Source organism: Pristis pectinata, chromosome 9, assembly GCF_009764475.1.
Source record: "Pristis pectinata isolate sPriPec2 chromosome 9, sPriPec2.1.pri, whole genome shotgun sequence".
Classification (NCBI taxonomy): domain Eukaryota; kingdom Metazoa; phylum Chordata; class Chondrichthyes; order Rhinopristiformes; family Pristidae; genus Pristis; species Pristis pectinata.
In genome coordinates this window covers 8889793-8914020 of record NC_067413.1, presented here as the reverse complement: position 1 = coordinate 8914020, position 24228 = coordinate 8889793, and the positions used below count along the sequence as shown (strand labels likewise).

At 43.5% G+C, this 24228-nt stretch overlaps 1 protein-coding gene across 1 annotated transcript in view; it reads right to left on the bottom strand.

Moving 5' to 3' along the window:
• Positions 1-23969, bottom strand: part of LOC127574124 (cadherin-7-like) — a 64110-nt gene extending 40141 nt beyond the window's left edge. Inside the window, exons 1-4 of the mRNA XM_052022836.1 lie at positions 23701-23969; positions 14731-15025; positions 12306-12425; positions 6173-6340 (exon numbers count right to left, since the gene is read on the bottom strand). Coding sequence (XP_051878796.1) covers positions 6173-6340; positions 12306-12425; positions 14731-15025; positions 23701-23901 — 784 coding nt within the window. The 5' untranslated portion in view covers positions 23902-23969. The remainder of the gene's footprint in view (positions 1-6172; positions 6341-12305; positions 12426-14730; positions 15026-23700) is intronic.
• Positions 23970-24228: the final 259 nt, after the last annotated feature.

The window sequence follows — 24228 nt, the reverse complement described above, 5'->3', positions numbered from 1 at the left end:
TAGATGCGATTTGAGGAACCTTCCTCAACCAATGCAATCAATGGAATTGCAACATGTCGCCTCGTGAGGGTGTGGCCAATTTGTGGGCAGGTGCTGATCCAGAGGATTCCAGTGGGTTAGCTCTGTCTTGTGAGGGAAGTAGAATCTCAGCGGGTCACCAATAAATCCATTCAAGTAATTGTGTGGTGAGAATGTAGAGTTCAATAAACCACCAGTGATTAAAGTGAACATGACTGAAGCATTTACAGAGAGAATGGATAAACACATGAGGGAGAAAGGAAGAATAAGCGGAGGTACTGGAGTGAGATGATGGAGGGAGGGAAGATGATTGTGTGGGGCATCAGTATTGGTGCAGACTTGTTAGACCAAAGGACTACTTTCTGAGTTCAATATTAGATATCTTTACTGGTTACATGTGCATCGAAACACACAGTGAAATGCACCTTTTTGTGTAGAGTGTTCTGGGGGCAGCGCGCGAGTGTCGCCACGCCTCCGGTGCCAATATAGCGTGCCCACAACTTCCTAACCTGTACGTCTTTGGAATGTGGGAGGAAACCGGAGCACCCGGAGGAAACCCACGCAGACACGGGGAGAACGTACAAACTCCTTACAGACAGCATCCGGAATTGAACCTGGGTCGCTGGTGCTGTAATAGCGTTACGCTAACCGCTACACTACCGTGCCTATGTCACCATCTTCTAACAATGCAAAAGGGTCCAATAGGGACCATATGTTTTGAGTTGTTAATATCTTAAGGTTAAGGTTCTTGGGCTTGAAATAGTCTCACTCTTTTTGTGTCCTGTGCTTTTCATAGCCTTAGAAGCCCAAGGTATCCTCTGGACAACAACAAACTTTCAAAGTGGTGTCACTGTTGTAAATGTAGGAAGGACAATTTCTGCAAAGCAAGCTCCCATAAACAACAATGTTATAATATGCAGATAATTTGCTTTGCTGATGCTGATTGCGGGGTAAATATTGGTCAGGAAACTGGGGAGAACTGCCTTGTTGCTTTTTCCAACACAGTTTTATTTGATTTTTAACACTACAGAGATGAGACAATGTCTTGGTTCACTATCTCATGTCAGAGATGGCACCACTGACCATGTAGCACACTTGAACTAAGGTGTTAATCTAGGTTTTCTTGTGCCATTCCTGAACGAGGACTTGAATCCACAACCACCAGAGTCAGGAGTTCTGGTCTCTGAATGTGAGTGGTATAATTTCCTCTCAGTAATAGATGCATGCTTGGCATCTTATTGATGTGGAAAAAGTCCTCACAGTCAATTGAGTGATTACATACTTAGATGTGCAATGCACTGAACATTTAGCAGATTGATACATGTTTATATTCTCTTTAACTGATGGGTTTTTAGTGTTTTTTGTGGATTGACACTGTTCCTCTCAACCCATCACAGTATCTACTTGACATAATATCTTCACTTGCTGTGGAGTGCCATCTGCTGCAAACTCAGGGGAAAATATAATAGTGAGTTCAGACAGTGGTAACAAGCTGTCACTGGCTGAGTTTTGGATGAAGCCAAGTCATTTGCATTGCACTGGAAGTGAATTGGCCCTCAGGGCAGACATTTTGAGACTGAAACTCCAATTATCCAGATTGTGTTGGGAACCAGTATGCCTGCCACCTACAGTCTGGGGAGTCACTGGTAATGAAAAAAATTGAATGCAACAGAGGGAAATATAAACCATGGGAGAGGCTCAGAAAATCTCAAGCAGATAAAAGCAGTATTGTGTCCAGATTTGGTCATCCCTGTTTTAGGAAGGATGTGATTAAACCGGAAAGAGTACAAAAAACATTTACAAGGACGTTGCCAGGACTCGAGGGACTGAGCTCTAGGGAGAGGTTGGGCAGACTGGGCCTTTACTCCTTGGAGCGTAGGAGACTGAGGGGTGATCTCAGAGAGGTATATAAAATCATGAGGGCCATAGAGAGGGTGAATGGACTTTTTTTTCCAGGGTTAGGGAGTTGAAAACTAGAGGACATAGTTTTCAGGTTAGAGGTGAAAATTTTAATAAGAACCCGAGGGGCAACTTTTTTTACACAGCTGGTAGTAGATCTATGGAACCAGCTGCCAGAGGAAGTGGGTGAGGCAGGTACATGAGATGCATTTAAGAAATATGGACAGGTACATGTTTGACAAGAGTTTAGAGGGATATGGGCCAAGTGTTGCGAAATGCGATTAGCTTGAATGTACACCTTGGTCAGCATGGACACAGATGGGCCGAAGGGCCTTTTTCCATGCTGTGCAACTCTATGACTTAACAAAGGCTAGCGATGGCTACCTATTGCTGAACGAGTGCAATGTTTGATAGCAAATTTCAGAAGGTAATGCAATAATATGATGTTCCTAATTGCATGCATATTTGATTAAAGAGAGACTTGCATTTATATAGTGCCTTTCTGGATGTAGAACAGTGTCTCAGAGCCAATTAAATGCTTTGTAAGGTGTCATCACTATTGTAATGAAAGAAAATCAGCAGCCAATTTACACCCAGGGACCTCCCACATACAGGAGTATGAAAGTGACCAGAAAATGTGTGTTTGTCATACTGGTTGCAGAGTAAGCATCAACTAGGATGCATATGTACACTGCACATTTATTTGTAAAGAATCATGAAAAATATTAAAAAAGAGTGTTTGCACAAATGCAAAATACTGCAGCTGCTGTAAATGTGACACAGAAGCAAAAGAAATGTTAGAAGTACTCAGCAGGTCTGTCAGCTTCTGCAGAGGGAGAAACAGATTTAATGTTTCAGAATGATGAACTTTCATCAGAACTGGGAAAAGTTGGAGATGAAATGAGTTTAAGGGTTCAAGGAAAAGGGAAAGAGAAAGAGGTCCATGATGGGGATTGACCAAGTGACGAAAGGGTGATGGTGCCAGTGAACGAGTGCAAGAATGGAAAAAATAAAGAAACAAATGATGGGCTTAAAGGAGGTGGAAATGGATGAGCAGAATCATTATCTAAAACTGTTGAACTCAAATTGTTGAGTATGGAAGGCTGTTGGGTGCCCAGTAGGAAGATGGGGTGATGTTCCTGAAGCCTATGTTAGAACAATGTATGATTCTGATGGTAGAGAGGAGAATATTGGAGAATTAAAGTGACAGATCATCAGGGCCACACTTGTAGACTGAGAGGGGTGTTTCATAAAATGGCCACCCAATCTGTACTTGACTTTTGACTTGCGGTGGAGACAACATTGAGAGCAGATAATGCTGTACAGGGAACTGATAGGAAAGCAAGTAATTCATCTGGATCGTAGATTTAGCTATGTGCATTAAACAATAAGGAAAAGTTCTCCAGTGAATAAAACATAAATTAAAGTATGAGTAATTGTGTGCTGTCTGGTCGCTTGGAGTGTTGTGTGCAGCTCTGGTCCCCACGCTACAGGAAGTACTGTCCACAAACCTAACCCTACCTTAGCATCAGAACACTATGGACCACCTCTGCACCACCATGGACTTGTCTCTGATTGTAGTTTTTTTTTGTCCTAATGTCTTGCTTTGCACAGTTTTTTCGTCACTGTCTTGTATGATTAATGTATAATTTATGTTCTGTGTGTTGTCTGTAGCTACATGCCTGTGATGCAAGTTTTTCACTGGACCTGTACCTCACCGCACTTGTGCCCATGACAGTAAACTTGACTTGACTTGACATGATCAGGCTAGAGAGGGTGCAGAAAACATTCACAAGGATGTTATCTGGATTGGAGGCTTGAGTTATCAGGAGAGATAAGATAGATGAGGTCTGTTTTCCCTGGAGCGAAAGAGGCTGAGAGATGACATGATAAAGGTATATAACATTATAAGAGGCATAGATAGGGTAGATAGCCAGTGTCTGTTTCCCATGGTAGAAGTGTCTAAAACTAGAAGGCATAGGTTTAAGATGAGAGGGAGGAGAGTTTAAAGGGTTATTTTTTCATACACAGAGTAGTTGGTATCTGGAATGAGCTGCCAGAGGAGGTAGTGGAGGCAGGAACAGTAAAGACATTTGGAATTGGGATTGGTATTGGCTTATTGTTGTCACATGTACCGAGGTACAGTGAAAAACTTGTCTTACATACCGTTCGTACAGATCAATTCATTACATGGTGCATTGAGGTCGTACAAGGTAAAGCAATACATTTAAGAGACATCTTGACAGGTATTTGAATAAGTAGAGCACAGAGGGATATGGAATTAATGCAGGCAAGTGGGATTAGTACGGACAGACATGCTGGTCAGCAGAGATGTGGTGGGCTGAAGGGCCTGTTTCCATGTTGTACAACTCTATGACTATAAAGGAGAATATGTATAAAAAAACTAAATGAGACCAGGTGGGAATAATGAAACTTTCCTGCTCACATTACGAATGTTGCATTACATAAGCAATTTGTCCATAATTTAGAATGTGTGATAACCACAAATTTACAAAATGTTTTTTTAAGAATTTCTAGGATGCTTCCCTTCAGTAACAGACCAACACATCAAACAATTATGGATGGTAGCATACCCCAAGTTACTAGACTGACGGCCTTGTTTCTGGAACATTGATCCATCGACATGAGTTTAAATCCCACCATCACAACTGAGGAATTTAAATTCAAGATATTAAATAAATATGACTTTAAAGAAAAGTATGTTCTCTGTAACTAGTGGATTGCTGTAAAAACTTCTGCTTCATTAATGTTTTTTTGGAGAAAGAAATCTGCCATTCTTACCCTGCCTGCTCTGTTTCCAACATATGGCAGTGCCTAGGTCAACGGGGATACCATGAATAACACATGTACCAATGTACAGTGCAAAACATTGTTTTGTATGCCATCTGTACAGATCACTCCTTTATAGTGCATTGAGGTAGTACAAGGGAAAAGCAATAACAGAATGTGGAATATAGAGTTACAGTTTCAGAGAAAGTGCAGTGCATTGCAAGCAGACAATAAGGTGCAAGGTGAAGACAAGGTCAAGAGTCCATCTTATCATACTAGGAGACCATTCATTAGTCTTATAATGGCAGGAAAGATGCTGTCGAACCTGGTAGTAAATGCTTTCAGGCTTTTGTATCTTCTGCCTGATGGGAAGGGGGAGAAGAGAGAATGTCCAGGGTGGGTAGGGTCTTTAATTTTGGTGGCTGCTTTACTGAGGCAGCAAGAAGTGTAGACAGAGTCCACGGAGGGGAGGCTGGTTTCCGTGATGTGCTGAGCTGTGTCCACAACTCTCTGTAGTTTCTTACAGTCCTGGGCAGAGCAGTTGCCCTACCAAGACATGATGCATCCATGGTGCATTGATAAAAATTGGTAAGAGTGAAAGGGGACGTGCCAAATTTCTTTAGCCTCCTGAGGAAGTAGAGGCGCTGGTGAACTTTCTTGGCCATGCTTATGATAACACCATGATCCAAGCATCTGTTGGGAGGATACCTCCACTTTGAGTCCTGGCTAATTCAACACATCATGACAAAACAAACCAGGAATCTCCAGCACTGGGATTTCTTGATCCATGAGGAACATTTACTTTATCGCACACCTACAAAGGGCTCAGCATTAATTGAGCAACATAACAGAACCAAGAAATGGAAGCTTAGCACCTTTCAAAGAATCCCAAAGCACTTTATAGCCAATTAAGTAATTTATGAAGGCTTGTCACTGCTCTAATGGAGGAAATGTGACAATCAAATCGTACACAGCAAGGTCCCACAACAGCAATATGTTAATGATCAGGGTATATTTCTTGACGGAAGGGTAAAGACTGCTTACAACACCAGGGGCAGTGCTCCTGCTCTTCTTTGAAACAATGGTGTGGGATCTTTTCCATTCATCTGAGAGGGGAGACCGACCCTTAGTCTAACATCTCGTTGGAAGAATGGGACCTCCAACTGTACCACATTCCCAAAATCCCACAATAAAATATAGCCTAAATTTTTCTGTAGGATCAGAAAGTCGGGAATGAAAGGGCTCAACTATGGTCTCCAGATACTGAAACAGTTACCTCTATCTTTATTACGTCGACAGATTTTCACTCCAGGTGGTCTTTGAAAACAAATTTTGCTCTATGTTTGCAAGAAGAGTTCTGGTTATAAATTTATGTTAATGGCGACAGGAAGACATAATGCCGTGTCTTCAATATTTATAACTCGTATGATACTGAGAGATCCCATTGAACTGGGAGCATACTTACTGTGTTGGAATTTTGGTCCATTGTCATTAACATCAGACAAGGTGATGGTCACGGTTGTTGTCCCCGAGAGACCTCCTTTCAGTCCAGCCATATCCTTCGCCTCAACAATAACCAGGTAATGTTCTTTGACCTCCCTGTCCATATTCGGTAAAGCTACCCGAATAATTCCTGTGGAAAACATTTCCCTCTTGATTAAAAAGGAAACAGACCTCCTTGTACAACACATCAGATAACCAAAAACAACAGCACAATTTACAATTGGTTTTATTATCTCCTGCAAGCCATGGTTGCAATTCTAGGGGATTTTCTCATGGGATAAAGTGTGAGAGTTGCAAAATGATCATTTCTGCTGGTGTAAGTAATTTAACGTTCTTTCAATTCCGTGAAATGACATTTCAGCTGGCTAAATCAAGGCAGACCTATTTTGTTGAATGCTTCTATCTAGGACACTTAAGCGTGGAAAGAAAATGTGTGTCAACTCCAACTGAACGACAATCAAACTCTTATTAATTTCTGAGTTAGAGGGTGGGGTGTATCCATTTGCACTTGTGGGACTTGATGGTGTTGGGTCACATTCATGAAATCAGCGTTCCGTAATCACCTGCCTGTCTCTTGTGCACTTGAGTTGAGTACGTGAGTGAGTGAATGCAATTGTCTAGGAGTTCCTTCAGTGATACAAACCTGATGGGGTGGTAGAGGCATAGTATCACAGAGCACAAGAATTATCCAGACGAGCACTTCAATCACCAAGGCATAGAAGGCCACAGAACAAATGCTGATGAATGGTATTACAATAGATAGGTACTTGATGATCGAAGGGTCTGTTTCGGTGCTGTATGATTCTGTATGACTGGTAACACCTCCCTCCTGTTTGCACAAGGTCAGATGGCTCTGGGGCAATGCACAAAAAGCTGGAAGAACTCAGCGGGTCAGGCAGCATCTGTGGAGGGAAATGGATTATCGACGTTTTGGGTCGAGACCCTTCACCTGAACTGAAAGAGCAGAGGGGAGGTAGCCAGTATGGAGGAGGAAGGGGTGGAGCAAGAGCTGGCAGGCGATAGGTGGATCAGGTGAGGAGGGGGGTGATAGGCAGATGGGGGAGGGGAGAGTTGGAATAGCAGACGAAGCTGGCACTATTCCCACTGTGTGTTGCTCCAGATTCTAGTGCCAACAGTCTCTTGTCTCTCCAGATGACTCTGGGATTTAATCCAGTCTTACTTCCTCACTCTCCATTATGGGACATGAAGTGATAAAGTCATACAACACCAAAACGGGCCCTTTGCTATGTGAAAAGTGTAACACTCAGCTCCACTTTAAAACTTCCTCTCACCTTGAAACTATGCACTTTCGTTTTTGATACCCCTGAACGATTTTGACCATCGACCCTATCTAGTAATCTAGTGAATCTTTGCTGCAGTCCCTCTGTGGCAAGGATATTCTGGGAAATATGAAGAGTTGAAACATCTTTAGGGCAGTTTTGCATTCAGGGATGTCTGTTACTGATGGGCAACTGTGAGAGGGCAAACAGATTCAGGCATGTTACAGCAACAAGAACAGCCCACTGTGACAAGACTTCCTCAAGCCTGAGTTACAAGGAGAGGTTGCGTAGACGAGGACTTTATTCCCTGGAATGTAGGAGATTGAGGGGTGACCTGATAGAGGGACATAAGATCATGAGGGACATAGGGTGAAAGCACGTAGTCTTTTTCCCAGGGAGGAGGTGCTAAAAAAACAAGAGGGCAAAGGTTTAAGATCAGAGGCGAGGGATTTAAAAGGGACGTCAGGGGCAGTTTCTTCACACAAAGGGTGGTGCGTATTTGGAATGAGCTGCCAGAAATAGTGGTTGAGGCGAGCACATCAGCAACATTTAAAAGCCATCTGGATAAGTACATGGATAGGAGAGGTTTAGCGGGCTATCGGCCAAATGCGGGCAAATGGGACTAGCTCGCTGGGCAACAATGTCAGCATGGATGAGTTGGGCTGAAGACCCTGTTTCCATGCTGTATGACTTACAGCATGGAAGCAGGCCCTTCGGCCCAACTCATCCATGCCGACCAAGATTCCCATCTAAGCAAGTCCCATTTGCTTGAATTTTGCCCATATCCCTCTAAACCTCTCTTATCTATGTACCTGTCCAAGTACCTTTTTAATGTTGTTAGTGTACCTGCCTCAATCACTTCCTCTGGCAGCTCACTCCGTATACTGATCATTGTCTGGGTGAAAAAGTTGCCCCTCAGGTCCCTATTAAATCTCTCCCCTCTCACCTTAAACCCATGCCCTCTCGGCTTGCTTCCCCAACTCTGGGAAAAAGACTGAGTGCATTCACTTTACCTTTGCCTCTTGTGATTGTCCTTTATATAAGTCCTTTTGGCTGCAAGTTTGCTTTGCCCCTCCACCAGTGATATACACGTTGATAGGGCAGGATACACCAACCATTTGGGCAGAAGAAAAGTCATTTGTGTTAAAGAGCAAACCTTCCTCAAATTCAGCGAACAAACCCTTTCCAGATAAACTGACAACCAGTGGGCATCAAATGAAAAGTGTAAAGTACCTTGGACTGGAGGCTGTACAGATTGCTCAGGGGTGGATTACAGCAGGTTAAAACAAAGAAAAAAAAACCCATGGAGTTTATCACTTTTGAAGGAAAATTAACATTCTAAATTAGCTGAAGAAATTCGTGTCTTTGGAATGTTTGCAGATGCTGCTGTCATTAGTATTCACCACCTTTCTTCCAATTGCACTGTAACAATTCATATTCCCCTGCTGTGATTCCGACTGCAAGTTTGGAAATGGTAAGAAACTATTTAAAGAAAATCACTTTTTTTCTTTTCTTTAGGGAATGCTGCGGAGAAAAGAAAGACTTGTATTTATATCACTTCGAAGAGCCTTAACTGCACTGGCTAGACTGCACCTGGAGTATTATGTGTAGTTCTGGTCACCACAGTGTAGGAAGGACGTGGTTGCGTTGGAGAGAGTGCAGAGGAGATTTACCAGGACGTTGCCTGGATGGAGGACTTTACTTCTGGGGAGGGAATGGATCAGCTGGGCTTGTGTTCCCTGAGGAGGCTGAGGGGTGACCTGGTTTAAAATTATGAGGCATAGATAAGATAGATATTCAGAATGATTTTCCCACAGTAGCGCATAGGCTTAAGAAAGGAGCTTTAAAGAGGGTCTGAGGAAACTATAAAAGGCATAGATAAAGCAGATAGAGTCTTTTTGTATTAAAACAAGAGAAGGTAGGTTTAGGGTGAGAAGAAGGAGTTTTAAGGGGGATTTGAGGGAAACGTTTTTTTTTACACAGAGAGTGGTTGATATCTGGAACTTGCTGCCAGGAGAGGTGGAGGAGTCAAATACAATGACTATGTTAAAGAGACATTTCGACAGGCAGTTAAATAGGCAAGGCACAGAAGGATGCTGTCATGATGTGGGCAAATGGGATTAGTGTGGAAGCACGAAAACATCGGAATGGACACGATGGGCTGAAGGGCCAGTTTCTGTGCTGTATGTCTCCATTACTGTACGACTATAACAACTGCAAGGATAGATTTGGAGTCACCACTGTGATGTACAATCCCACAGATTGCAATAGTCAGATAATATTGAGTGATTACTGAAAGTTGGTGAGGAAAACAGGGAGAGCTCCCCAATTACATATTCTTTGAGACAGTGTCATGAAGCTTGTAACATCCTACTGAACAAATGGAGCCTTTGTTGGTCGTCCCACCTGACAGTGTAGCACCCTCTCGGTGTGGCATTCAGTCTTCAATTCTCATTAGCAGGGAGCAACAAGCGATTTCCACAAAATTCTGAAACGACCACCCCTCTGTGCAGTGTAGTGAAAATGTCCCAGTGTGATGGAACTCCCTCCATTTGTCTGGATGTCTATAGTTCCAACAACACTCAAGAGGCTCAACACACTCCAGGACATAGCAGCCTGCTTGATCGGCACTTCATCCGCCACTCTGAACATCGGAATGTGGAGGCTTTGGAAAGGGGGTGGAAGAGGTTTACCAGGATGCCACCTGGATTAGAGGGTATGAGCTATAAGGAGAGATTTCAACAAACTTGTGTTGTTCACTCTGGAGTGTCAGAAGCTGAAGGGAGACCTGATAAAAGCTTATAAAATTATGAGAGGGTCGACAGTCAGAATCTTTTTCCTAGGGTAGAATGTCAAGTACTAGAGGATGTGCATTTAAGGTGAGAGGGGGAAAGTTAAAAGGAAATGTGCAGGGCAAGTTTTTTACACAGAGAGTGGTGGTGCCTGAAACGGGCTACTGGGGTAGGACAGTGGAAGCAGATATGACAGTGCATTTAACAGGCTGTTAGGTAGACACATGAATATGCAGGGAATGAATAGATATGGATTATGTACAAGCAGAAGAGACTTTGTTTAATTTGGCATCATGTTCGGTGCAGATAATGTGGGCCGAAGGGCCTGTTCCTGTGTTCTGTGTTCTGTGTTTTTCTCCAAATCACAAACCATACTGTTCCCTCATCACTGAACCCCCTCTTGGAGCCAGGACATGTAGACACATTAATATATGAATTTAGAGCATCCAGCCATACCCATGAACCCATGAATTAGAAGCAGGGGGTAGCCCAAGTGTTTCTTGGACCATAACCACTTGTATGTCTCTTGTGCAATTGGGTTGAGGAAATGAGTGATTGGAAGCAATTGGTTAGGAGTTTCCTACAGTGACACAAGCACCTCATAGAGCGGTAGGGAAGAGAAATGGGCCCTGCAGCCCATCATGTCCATGCCAACCTTTCTGTCCATCTACACTAATCCCATTTGCCCATATTAGGACTGTTTCCTTGTCTATCTAAGTGCATGGTTAAATGTCTCTTATACATAGTAGTTCTATCTGCCTCCACCACCTCCTCTGGCAGTGAGTTCCAGATATCAACTAATGCCTTCATTAGTCGGGGTATTGAGTTCAAGAGCCACGACGTAATGTTGCAGCTCTATAGAACTCTGGTTAGGCCACACTTGGAGTATTGTGTTCATTTCTGGTCGCCTCATTATAGGAAAGATGTGGAAGCTTTAGAGAGGGTGCAGAGGAGATTTACCAGGATGCTGCCTGGATTGGAGAGCATGTCTTATGAGGATAGGTTGAGTGGGTTAGGATTTTTCTCTTTGGAGAGAAGGAGGATGAGAGGTGATTTGATAGAGGTGTACAAGATGATAAGAGGCATAGATGGAGTGGACAGTCAGAGACTTTTTCCCAGGGCAAAAATAGCTAACACAAGGTGACATCATTTTAAGGTGATTGGAGGAAGATATAAGAGGGATGTCAGAGGTAAGTTTTTTTACACAGAGAGTGGTAGGTGCGTGGAACGCACTGCCGGCAGAGGTTGTGGGGGCAGATACATTAGGGATATTTAAGAGACTCTTAGATCGCCACATGAATGATAGAGAAATGGGAGGAAATGGTTAACATTTGGGAAGGATCTTAGAGCAGGATAAAATGTCGGCACAACATTGTGGGCCGAAGGGCCTGCACTGTGCTGTAGTGTTCTGTGTTCTCTGTTCTATGTTCTCTCTGTATAAAAAAACACACCTCTCAGATCCTCTTCATAGCTACTTGCTTTCACCTTAATCCTATGCCCTCCTATTTTGATTCCTTATCATGAAAAAAAGATTCTATCTATACCATTTATAATTTCATATCCTTCTATCATCCCTCAGCCTCCTTCACTCCAGGGAAAACAAGCCCAACCAATCCAATCTCTCCCCATAACTAAAGCCCTCCGATCCAAGGAACATCCTGGTGAAGCTCTTCTGCAGTCTCCCCAGTGCAATCATGTCCTTCCTATAGTGTGGTGACCAGAACTGCACACTGTGCTCCAAATGCAGTCTAAGCAGTGTTCTGTAAAGCTGCAACATGATGTCCCAACATTTTATATTCTGTACCTCCTGAAAACTCTGGGCATGATCCAGTTGAATGGCTCAAGTTACTGAAAGGACAACCAGTTCTTATGTTTTTATCCTGCTCCTGTTACAAAGTATGCCATTCCTTTTCATTTTAATGCAAATTTGAAACATTTCACACCTTGGTTGTTCATTACCCCTCATTTCTCAAACACATTTGGGAAGACTATCACATGATGAGGTGCAAGACTCTAATTTTACCTGTTGTTGGCTCTATCAGGAAGTATGGTTGTCCTTGAAGTATACGGTACACAATCCTGGCATGGCTCCCATATGAGGGGTCATCAGCATCTGTAGCTGTTACTTGGGTAACTGAGGTTCCTGCACAGAGTTCAGGGAACATGTTTATTAAACACCTCTTGCACACTCTTTTCTGTTCAAACTTCTTTCTGTTAAGATGGATATACTGCATCAAACACATACTGCAGTAACAATTTCTTCCATTTATCTAACATCTTACTTTATTTAGTAAAACATTTCAAGGCCTTTTGGATGCAGGGTTAGATACAGGGAGGATGTTTCCCCGGTTCAGGAGGCGAGAAGGGAGGGCCACGGTCTCAGAGCAAGGAGTCGACTATTTTGGTGATCAGGAGGTACCTCTTCATTCTGCAAGTGGTGAATCTTTGTAATTTTCTACCATGGTAAACTGTCATTTAGATCTTTTAAAATAGGATGATATATTTCTGGATACTAAGTGAATGAACCAATATTGGGTTAGTACAGGACAATGGAGCGAAGGTTAGCCATAATCTTGACAGATAGTGCAGCAAGATCAAAGGGCCAAATCGCCTATTCTGGCTCCTATCACTTATGCTTCTGTCAACTACATTGAAGCACAATTAGTAGAATTGTGTCCTCTATTATATGCAAGAAACGCACAATGTAGTGTTGGACAAGTCCTCCCCAGGATTCTCTCTCCTCCCTCCTCCCATCGGGCAGAAGATACAAAAGCCCGAAAGCACGTACCACCAGGCTCAAGGACAGCTTCTATCTCACTGTGAGAAGACTATTGAATGGTCCCCTTGTACGATAAGATGGACTCTTGACCTCACAATCTACCTCGTTATGGCCTTGCACCTTATTGTCTACCTGCACTGCACTTTCTCTGTAACTGTAGCACTTTATTTTGCACTCTGTTATTGTTTTCCCTTGTTCTACCTCAATGCACTGTTGTAATGGAATAATCTGTATGGATGGCATGCAAAACAAAGTCTTTCACTGTATCCCAGTACATGTAACAATAATGAATCAATTTACCAATTTAACGTAGATGTATGATTGATGGTCGGCACAGACTCAGATATTGAAGGGCAGCAGCAGCTTGAGGGGATGAATGGCCTGGTCCTACTCTTATTTTTTTATGTTGTTGCAGATTTACAGTGTGATTATGTACAAACAAATCAACCAGCCCCATTTCCCTTGTCTATTGGACCCTATGTCTGGTAGAGTCAATGGTACAATAATAACATCCATTGATATAGCACCTTTAATGTAATAAAGCATTGTATATCTATCAGGCAATTCATAGTGACTACTACATACCCAAAGCTTGGTTAGAGAGGTGAGTCGAGTCATGGAGTAATACAAGCCTTTTAGCTCACCACGTCTCTGCTGACTGTCAAGTACCGAGCTTTTCTCATCCTATTAACCAGCACTTGGTCCTTAGCTTGCTATGTCTTGGTGCTTGTCCAGATGTTTCTTCAATGTTGTGAGAGTACCTGCCTGCACGCCCTTCTCAGGCAGAGTGTTTCATATTTCAACCATCCCCTGGGTGAAAAAAATTCTTCCTCAGATCCCCTCTAAACATTCCTCATCTTAAACCTATAACCTCTAGTCTTCGACACCTCTGCCATGGGGATACGTTTCCTAATATCTACTCTGTCATAATCTTGTGTACCTTATAAGGCCCTCTTTCAGTTTCCTCTGCTCCAAGGAAAACAATCCAGTCTCTTCTCATAACTTAGATGGTCCATCCCAGGCAACATCCTGGTGAATCTCCTCTGCACCCTCTCCAGTGCAGTCATCTTCATCAAGCTTCAAGGGGAAATTTGGTCAGGTGCATAGATAGGAAGGGTTTGGAGGGATATGAGCCAAATACAGGCAGATGGGACTACCTCAAGAAGGCAACTTGGTCAGAATGGACGAGTTGGGTTGAAGGGTCTGTTTCCATGCTGTGTGACTCTATGTAGGTTTAGGCAAGAAATTTAAATGCTGATGTTTTAAGTTCCTCCATATGTAAGATAAGCATATGGAGGAAATTAAAATAGGGGGATATGTGGAAGGAAGGGGTTAGATAGTCTTAGGCGTGGTTTAAAGGTCGGCACAACATGGTGGGCCGAAGGGCCTGTATTGTGCTGTATTATTCTATCGTTCTACGATTCTATGTTATTCTCATGTTTTGAAGGCTGTGTTGGGGAGGAATCTCTTTTCCCAGAGGACTGTCGACCTCAGGAACTCTCCACCTCAGAGAATCATGGATACCCAGTTGCTGAACATATTCAAGAAAAAGATTTATGGGTCTTTGTACAGCGGAGTGATCAGAGAATATGGAGGGCAAGCAGGAGAGGTCCAAGGGCCTGAATGGCCTACTTCTTCTCCTAACTCCCATGATATTTTCCATGCTTACCATCAGGTGACATTTCGGGGACAGTGGCAACATAAGGGCCATCCAGAAACCTGGGTTCATTGTCGTTGATGTCCTGCACTTTGATGTTGAATTCGGACTCTGGTTCAACAAGCTGCTTGGTTGCTTTGTTCATCACTTGTGCCCGCAGTGTGTAGAAGGGCTTTTCTTCTCGGTCCAGCTTCTTCAAAAGATAGATGTCTCCTTCATCTTCATTGATGAAGAATATGGTGCCAGCTCCTTCGCCACTCAGGGTATATCTCAGGGTACCATTGCCATTGTCTGAGTCAGAGTGTAGCTGTGGGTATAAAGTTATCCAAGCTATGAAAGGAGTGGCATTTCAACAGCAAGTTATCTGGTCGTGCAGAGAAACCACCATGACCCCAGCAGTGCCTGTCACAACACTACATTAACAATAGCTCCATCTTACACTGAAATGCCACTGTATTCAAAACTCTGCAGCTTTTGAAAATTTGTACCTGTCCAAAAATTGGGCGCAGTGGGCATAACCGCGGGGATGGCAGGACCAAGAAACTGAATACTGTGTCTTTAGCCACTCCAGTCAAACCTGTGCCACTAACTTACGTTGGCTCCTGTTTATGCAATGCCATCGTCATAGAGGGATATAGCACAGAAAGAGGCCCTTCAGCCCAACAACTCTGTGCTGACCATCAATAGCCCATTTAGATTAAATCTATTTTAATGCCATTTTTAAAATTCTTCCCACATTCTCACCAACTCCCCCCGGATTCTAGTACTCACTTACACAGTATGGGTAATTTTACAGTGGCCAATTAACCTGCTAATTTGTATGTCTTTGGGGAGGTTAGGGAGTAGCCAGGGGACACCCAAGCTGTCACAGGAAGAACATGCAAACTCTGCACAGATAGCACCGGAAGTCAGGATTGAACCCAGGTCTCTGAAGCTGTGAGGCAGCGACTCTACCAGCTGCACCACTCTGTTGCTTGTGTCGCAATGTAAAAAAAAACACCCTGTCTTTATTCTCACTAACCAGTCACTCCCTGACCTGAAATGGTCACAGTCTCTTCAATCTGTTGAGTGTGTGGCTGGAATGAACCGTGGTTCTTTCAGCAGCACCCCCCCAAACCTAAGATCACTGCCACCTCAGGTGGACAAGGCACCAGGCATATGTCACACATGGGCTCACTATTTTGGAGCTCTTTAATTTTCTCCAGTCCTACAATCGTCTGAGACCTCTCTGCCTCTACAATATCATTCTAAGACCTTCAATTCTGGAATTCCCTTCTTAATTCTCCCCTCCTTTCACGGTAATGTAGTGGTTAGCGTAATGTTTCACAGTGCCAGCGACCCAGGTTCAACGTTCTCCCCATGTCTGCATGGGTTTCCTTCAGGTGCTCCGGTTTCCTCCCACATTCCAAAGACATATGGGTTAGGAAGTTGTGGGCATGCTATGTTGGCGCCGGAAGCATGGCGACGCTTGCGGGCTGCCCCCAGAACACTCTACGCAAAAGATGTATTTCACTGTGTGTTTCGATGTACATGTGTGACTAATAAACATATCTTGTCTTATCTTTCCCCTTTAAGTTCCCCTTTTGACTTTGGATATAAATTACCGTTTATAAGCTACCCCAAACTTTGGATAATAGAATCACAAAAAAGATTGGCTTCTCATGTCCGTGGGTGTTAATAAAAGATCTTCCCAACCTGATCCCACCTTCCGACACTGGGTCCATAACCCTGCAGGTTACGGCTCTTCCAGTACACATCCAAGCACTGTTTAAATGGTGCAAGAATTTCTGCCTCCCCCATTCTGTCAGGCGGTGAGCTCCAGACCCTACCACCTTGTGAAGGAAAACATTGTCCTCTTCTCCCCAATTGCTTTTAAGCCTATGTTCCTTGGGTTTTGACTCTTCTACCTGGGGATATAGGTGATTCTCATCTACTCATCAACACCCTTCATCATTTAATACAGTTGAGTGTTCCCTCAGCATTCCCTGGTCTAAATAAAAGGCAACCCTGCCTATCCAGTGCAATTACATCACCTGCCTAATAAGTCCCTGTGCGGTTCCAAGATACAAATGATTGACGTCACTGTCGAGGAAGTGTTGCTGCATAGATGGTACGACACAGATACAGGCGACCCCTGTGTTACAGGTGGGCGTTGTGTACCAAAAAAAATCTGTATCGTGGTTTTCCCTAATGCAAGTGCGAGTTGAAAAACAAATAAATTTTGTGTTTCTGTATTTGTTTTCTTTTACATACATTCTGTGAGGGCAAATTTTTATTCCTTGTCTCAGATTTTTTGATAATGATGTATGAATTCCATAAGGGCAAATTTCTGTTACCTGAACTGCTACAACACAGGGGTCACCTGTACAAGTTACTGATGTTTACCTTGAGCCTGTTACCTACGGATGCCTCCAGGTTGTTCAATATAGAATGGGACACACAGATCTGACCGACATATCACTGGTGGGGTCCGTCAGAGAACCTGCACACTTCTTAATGTAGGAAGTTGTGTGCATCAAACTTCTACAGTGATGTGACAGTGATCGGATAGCCTGCTTTATTACTACAGAGCAAGGGATGAGCTAGAGCTAACTCCCCTCCTTTTTATTTTCAACCAGCTGAGAGGAAAGTAAGACTGGAAAGGTATAGAGTGATCTGAGACAATCGCAGGCAAATGTAACTAGCTCAGGTAGACAACTTGGTTTGCGTGGACGAGTTGGGCTAAAGGGCCTGTTTCCGTGCTATATAACTCCATGGCTCTATGACTAAGACCCTCCTGTTAACTCTTGAAGGACAACACCTTAGACTGTACAGCACTCCCTCAGAATCACATTGATCAGAAGCAAAAAACAAACTGCTGGAGGAAATCAATGGGTCAAGCAGCAGCTGTGGAGGCAAAGACATTTCAGGTCGGGATTCTGCATAAGGGCCTGCTGAGTTCCTCCAGCAGTTTGCTTTTTACTCCATATTCCAACACCTGCAGTCTCTTTTGTCTCCACGTTGGTGTATCAGCCTGGATTTATAGACCCTAGTGGATTTTGATTCATCGTCTGCGTCGGCTCATTCCTGTCTGTATTCGTGCTCTGCTCTGAAGGCTTCCTCATGCCTTTCCTTTACTGAAAGATTTATTGTGAATCTTCAGAAGATGATGTTTCCTGCTTATGAGGGGCCACACCATACTACTGATCTCAGACTCACACTGGAGAGAGCAGGGAAGTTCTGTTATGTGCACTCAGATACTTGCTGAGATGTGCCCACCTGGACCCCTCATATGGTAAAACTTGAATGCTTCTAAAGGGAATGCCTGCGATGTTGCTGCAAATAAGTTTTTCATTGCACCCGTGCATACACGTACTTGCACATATGACTTCAGGAAAGGGGGCAGTATACACCTGTCTACATCAATGGTGCTGAGGTCGAGAGGGTTGAGAGCTTCAAGTTCCTGGGAGTGAGCATCACCAATAGCCTGTCCTGGTCAAATCATGTAGATGCCACGGCCAAGAAAGCTCACCAGCACCTCTACTTCCTCAGGATGCTAAAGAAATTCGGTATATCCCCTTTGACACTCACCAACTTTTATCGATGCACCATAGAAAGCATCCTATCTGGATGCCTCATGGCTTGGTATGGCAACTGCTCTGCCCAAGACCACAAGAAACTGCAGAGAGTTGTGGACACAGCCCAGCACATCACAGAAACCAGCCTCCTCTCCCAGGACTCTGTCTATACCTCTCGCTGCCTTGGTGAAGCAGCCAGAATAATCAAAGACTGCACCCACTTGGGTCATTCTCCCTTCTCTCCTCTTCCATCAGGTAGAAGATACAGGAGCCTGAGGGCACGTACCACCAGGTTTAAGGACAGCTTCTATCCCACTGTGATAAGACTATTAAATGGTTCCTTTATATGATGAGATGGACTTGGACCTCACAATCTACCTTGATGTGACCTTGCACCTTATTGCACTGCACTTTCTCTGCAGCTGTGACACTTTGCTCTGCACTATTATTGTTTTTACCTGTACTACCTCAATGCACTCTGTACTAACTCAATGTAACTGCACTGTGTAATGAATTGACCTGCATGATTGGTATGCAAGACAAGTATTTCACTGTACCTGGGTACAAGTGACAATAATAAACCAATACCAATACCAATATGACAATCAACTTGACTTGACTTGACTTGATATTGCTTGTGCAAAGCTTTGCCCATTTGTCACAGAACAAACAATGTTATGGTGAACATCTTCAAGGTGAAACCATTACATCACAACTCAGTCACTTAAACCTCAACAAAGTGGGACAGAATGACAGGGTTTATCAGTTCCATACCAAGGACCTTTAATGGAGTACAGTGTTCCAAGGTGTGTCATCCAACATGCCTTAACACTAAGCTCTTTTGTAACTCTTCATATCTCTCACCGAAATAGAAATGAGCTGGGGCCATGTTTCTGCTTTCCAGGCATCTAAAGCTAGGACCATATTTCACGGCACAGCAGCACACTGGTGGAATTATTGGACTAGAATCCACAAAGCCTGGACTATTGATTCAAGGTCGAGTTCAAATCCAACCCTGTGATTTGGGGAATTACTACTCAAGCAATCTGAAATAAAAACCTTATCAATGGTGACTGGGAAACTATTGATTTTCATAAAAACCTAACTGGTGCACTGTTGTCCTTCAGGAGACGAAACCTGTCACCTTTACCCAGCCTGGACTATATGTGACTCCAGACCAACCACTGTGGTTGATTCTCAGATGGTCTAGGGGCAATTAAGGATAGACAATAAAGCCTGTGTCGATCACATTCCCTCAACAAACAAACCAGAAAAAAAAAACTCCACAGGGAATTCAGGAACATCTGAGAATAGACAATCTGCTGGAGGAACTCAGTGGGTTGAGTGGCATCTGTGGGGGAGAGGAATTGTTGATGTTTTGGGTCGAAACCCTGTATCAGGACTTGATCTGTTGCTCCAGGTTCTAGCACCTGTAGTCTCTCCTGTGCCAACATCTGAGAATAGGTTAACTATGGAGCTTACTACAGTTTGGAGTATTGGAGTTACACAGGAAGAGCTGGATAAACAAGGACAAACGTAAAGGAGCACATTGACCCAATCATCCTGCTGTCTCACAGCTCCAGCGACCAGGTTCAATCCTGACATCAGGCGCTACCTGTGTGGAGTTTGCACGTTCTCCCCGTGACTGCAAGGGTTTCCTCTGGGTGCTCCTGCTTCCTCCCACATCGCAAAAAGCTATTGATTAATGGGTCTTTGTCCCTAGATGGCAGGAGAGTTAGTGGGGAGTTGATGAGCAGCTGAGAGAAAATAGGTTAGCAGGAAAATAAGTAGGGGTATGGGATTGAGGGGATTACTTTGGTAATTAGTTGATTATTGTCACATGTAACAAGATACAGTGAAAATCTTTTGTGTGTGTGCCATCCAGACAGATCATTCCATACGTAAAGGAACAAAAGCAAGACAAAACAGAATGCAGAATACAGTGTCACAGAGAAAGTGCTGTGCAGGTAGGCAAATAAAGTGCAAGAGCCATGACGAGATAGATTGAGAGATCAGGAGTTCATCTTTACTGTATGAGAGGTCCGTTCAAGAATCATAACAGCAGGATAGAAGCTGTCTTTGAGCCTGGTTGTACATGTTCTCAAGCTTCTGTATCTTCTGCCCAGTGGAAGATGATACAAAAGCTATTTTGTATCAAATACAAGGATGGGGGTGGGAAAGGGTTCTTAATTATGTTGGTTGCTTTCCTGAGGCAGGGGAAAGTGGAGACAGAGTCCGTGGAGAGGAGGCTGGTTTTCATGATGGACTGGGCTGTGTTCACAACTCTCTAAAGTTTCTTGCAGTCTTGGGCAGAGCAGTTGCCGCAGTAATCTGTGATGCATAGGATGCATCTGTAAAAAATTGGTGAGGGTCATCATGGACATGCCAAATTTCCTCAGTTTTCTGAGAAAGTAGAGGTGCTAATGTGCTTTCTTAGCCATAGAGTCTACATGGCTGGACCAGGACAAATTGTTGGTGATATTTACACCTAGGAACTGGAAGCTCTCAACTTTGAGAGCTGGCATATGGCTCATAAGTTGAGTTGTCTACTTCTATGTTGTAAGGAAATATGAAAAATACAATCTGAAAATCTGCTTGTAGAAAAAGATAAATGTGATACTTGTGTAGAAAACCTAGCACGGGATAAACCCAGCATAGGATCTCTTCTTTGGAGAGAAGGAGGATGAGAGGAGACTTGATAGAGGTGTACAAGATGACGAGGCAAAGATCAAGTGGACAGTCAGAGACTTTTTCCCAGGGCAAAAATGGCTAACACGAGGGGGCATAACTTTAAGGTCATTGGGGGAAGGTATAAGGGGGATGTCAGAGGTAAGTTTTTACACAAGGAGTGGTGGGTGTGTGGAACGCACTGCCGGCAGAGGTTGTGGGGGCAGATACATTAGGGACATTTAAGAGACTCGTAGATAGGCACATGAATGATAGAAAAATGGAGGGGTATGTGGGAGGGAAGGGTTAGATAGATCTTAGAGCAGGATAAAATGTCGGCAGAACATTGTGGGCTAAAGGGCATGTACTGTGCTGTGGTGTTCTGTGTTCTATGTTCTCTTGGGATACTGGGCTGAATGGTCTGTTTAGAGTCATAGTGTCATACAACACGGAAACAGGCCCTTCAGCCCAACAACCATGCCAGCCCTGGTCCCCACCTAGGCTAGTCCCATTTACCCATGTTTGGTCCATATCCCTCTAAACCTTTCCTACCCATTTACCTGTCCAAATGACTTTTAAATGTTGTTAATGTACCTGCCTCAACCACTTCCTCTGGCAGCTCATTCCATATACTGACCACTCCTCTGGGTGAAGAAGTTGCCCCTCAGGTTCCTATTAAATCTTTCCCCTCTCACTTTAAACAGAAGCTGCAGTTCCTGTGCTGAAGATTTTGGGCTCTGCCTACACATGATCCATATCCTTCCATTCCCCGCATAAATAGTGCAGATGGTTCAACAAATTAGATGTTAAGGAATATCTGACAGGAGGAGAGAGAAGATTGGAAAGACAAAGACTTTGGGAGATTATGCTCTAAACCAATGAGGTAACTATGTAATATATGAGTGAGATCACAGAAGATGGTGTCTCAGCCCACTCCATCATTCAGGACCTGCTCTGTGGCCTGTCTCCACAGCCCCTCCTTTATCTTTGATTAGCAAAATCTATTGACCTCACATTTAAAATTTACAGTTGATCCGATATCAATTGCCATCTGAGGAATAGAGTTCCAGAAACTGCCATTCTCTGAGTGTGGAAATGATCACTATCTGTGGAGGTTGGCTCTGATTTGAGCTTGTCTCCTTGTCCTAGATTTCCCAGCCAGCAGGGTTCATATTTTCCTACCCACAGCCTCTGATCCACTTCACATCACAAAATCTTCAGTCAATTATCCCTTAACTGGATGTATAACTTTTCTATAAAATTTAACCCCAAGAATTGGAATATCACAGAGCATAGAAGAGTACAGCACAGGAACAGGCCCTTCGGCCCAAAAATCTCCCTGAACACAATGTTGAATTGAACTAAATCTCTTCTGCCTGTACATGATCCATTCCCTGCATATTCATGCATCTATTTAATAGCCTCTTAAATAACAGTACTGCATCCTTCCACCACTGTACCTGGCAGCCTGTTGCAGGCACCTACCACTCTCTGTGTAAAAATCCTGCAGACAATACTCCAAGAGTGGCCGTTTTAAGTAGCTGCAACATGACTTCCTGACTCTTATACTAAAGAAAGCAAGCATGCTGTACACCTTCTTTACCACCCTATCAACTTGTGTGGCCACTTTCAGGGAGCTACGGACTTGGACCCCAAGATCCCTCTGTACATCATTGCTGTTAAGAGTCCTGCCATTAACTGTGTACTTTCCCCTTATATTTGACCTCCCTTATCTTTCTGATACATCTACCCTACACTCTCACCAAGGCCAATATAACCTTCCAAATATCCCAGAAGTACTCATAATGCTCCAGGTCTGATCTAGGCAGGGCTTTGTATCATTCTGGTATGACTTCCCTGCCTTTATCCTCCAGTTCACCAAGTGTAAATGTCAACAATCAATCCGCCTTTATGATTATATTCTATACCCGAACATATGGGTGAGAGGGGTAAAGTTTAGAGGAGATGTTCAGGGTGTTTTTTTCACGGAGAGTAGAGGGTACGTGGAATGGATTGCCAGGGGTGGGGGTGGAAGCAGATACGATAGTGGCATTTAAGAGGCTGTTAGATAGACACATGAATATGTAGGGAATGGAAGGATATGGGTCACGTACAGGCCAAAGAAATTTAGTTTAATTTGGCATCATGTTTGGCACAGACATCATGGGCTAGAGGGCCTGTTCCTGTGTTTACTGCTGTTCTATGTTCTATGGTTTATAAAACCCTTTTTTCATTTTTTCCAGCTCTGGTGTCGATGTGTTCATTGGGGTTAGAGGAAATGTCTCAACCAATCTGACAATCATTGCTTCGTTGGATTGGTACTAACAGATTAGCAGCTTTTGCTCATCTTAAAGCCAATGTTATTGCAAAGTTATTGCAAGATGGCGCCGGAGCGTGGCGACTCGTTGCAAGCTGCTCTCTACAGATATACTCATTACCCTTACTATAATCGTTCTACACTTTTAAACTTAAATTCTATGTCACTTACTGTTACTAATAAATGTACTTTTAAATCTTCTTACAGGGCTAGCGACCTTGCACCTTATTGTCTACCTGCCCTGCACTTTCTCTGTAGCTGTGACACTTTACTCTGTACTGTTATTGTTTTTACCTGTACTACCTCAATGCACTCTGTACTGACTCAATGTAACTGCACTGTGTAATGAATTGACCTGTACGATCGGTTTGCAAGACAAGTTTTTCACTGTCCCTCAGTACAAGTGACAATAATAAACCAATACCAATACCAAAGGCTCACCTTCCCAATGTAGAGTGGATCTGCTGAGATGTGCTCTTCTAAGACAAAGAACTGGTTCCACACCCACTTCCGTTTGACGCGGTGATGAAGGGGAAGATGACTCCCCGCTGCATGGTGCTCTGAGTAAACAGGGGTTATCTGCCAACATTCTGCCAGTGCACATCCCACCAGGATGGTCCACCAATTGCACCACTTTAACATTCCCAGCGAGCAGAGAGTACTTCACATGAAGGAAACAACTGGGGCAGACCTTTGGTAGATAGTTGCTTTGTCTCCAAACAGGCAAGTGCTAAACTCTGATAGGATGCAGATGTTTCTTTCCTTCTGTAGCTGTCTGAAAATCAGTTCAACACTTCTTGTTTCTGGAAATAAAGAATAGGTTGAGTCATAAAGTCACAGTCATTGCATCATCAACACACAAATAGGCCCTTCAGCCCATTGAATCAGCACCGGCCAGTAAGTGCACACTTGCTTTGAGCTCATTAATGTTTGCCTGGATGTGTTAACTGGTACACATTAACCACACTG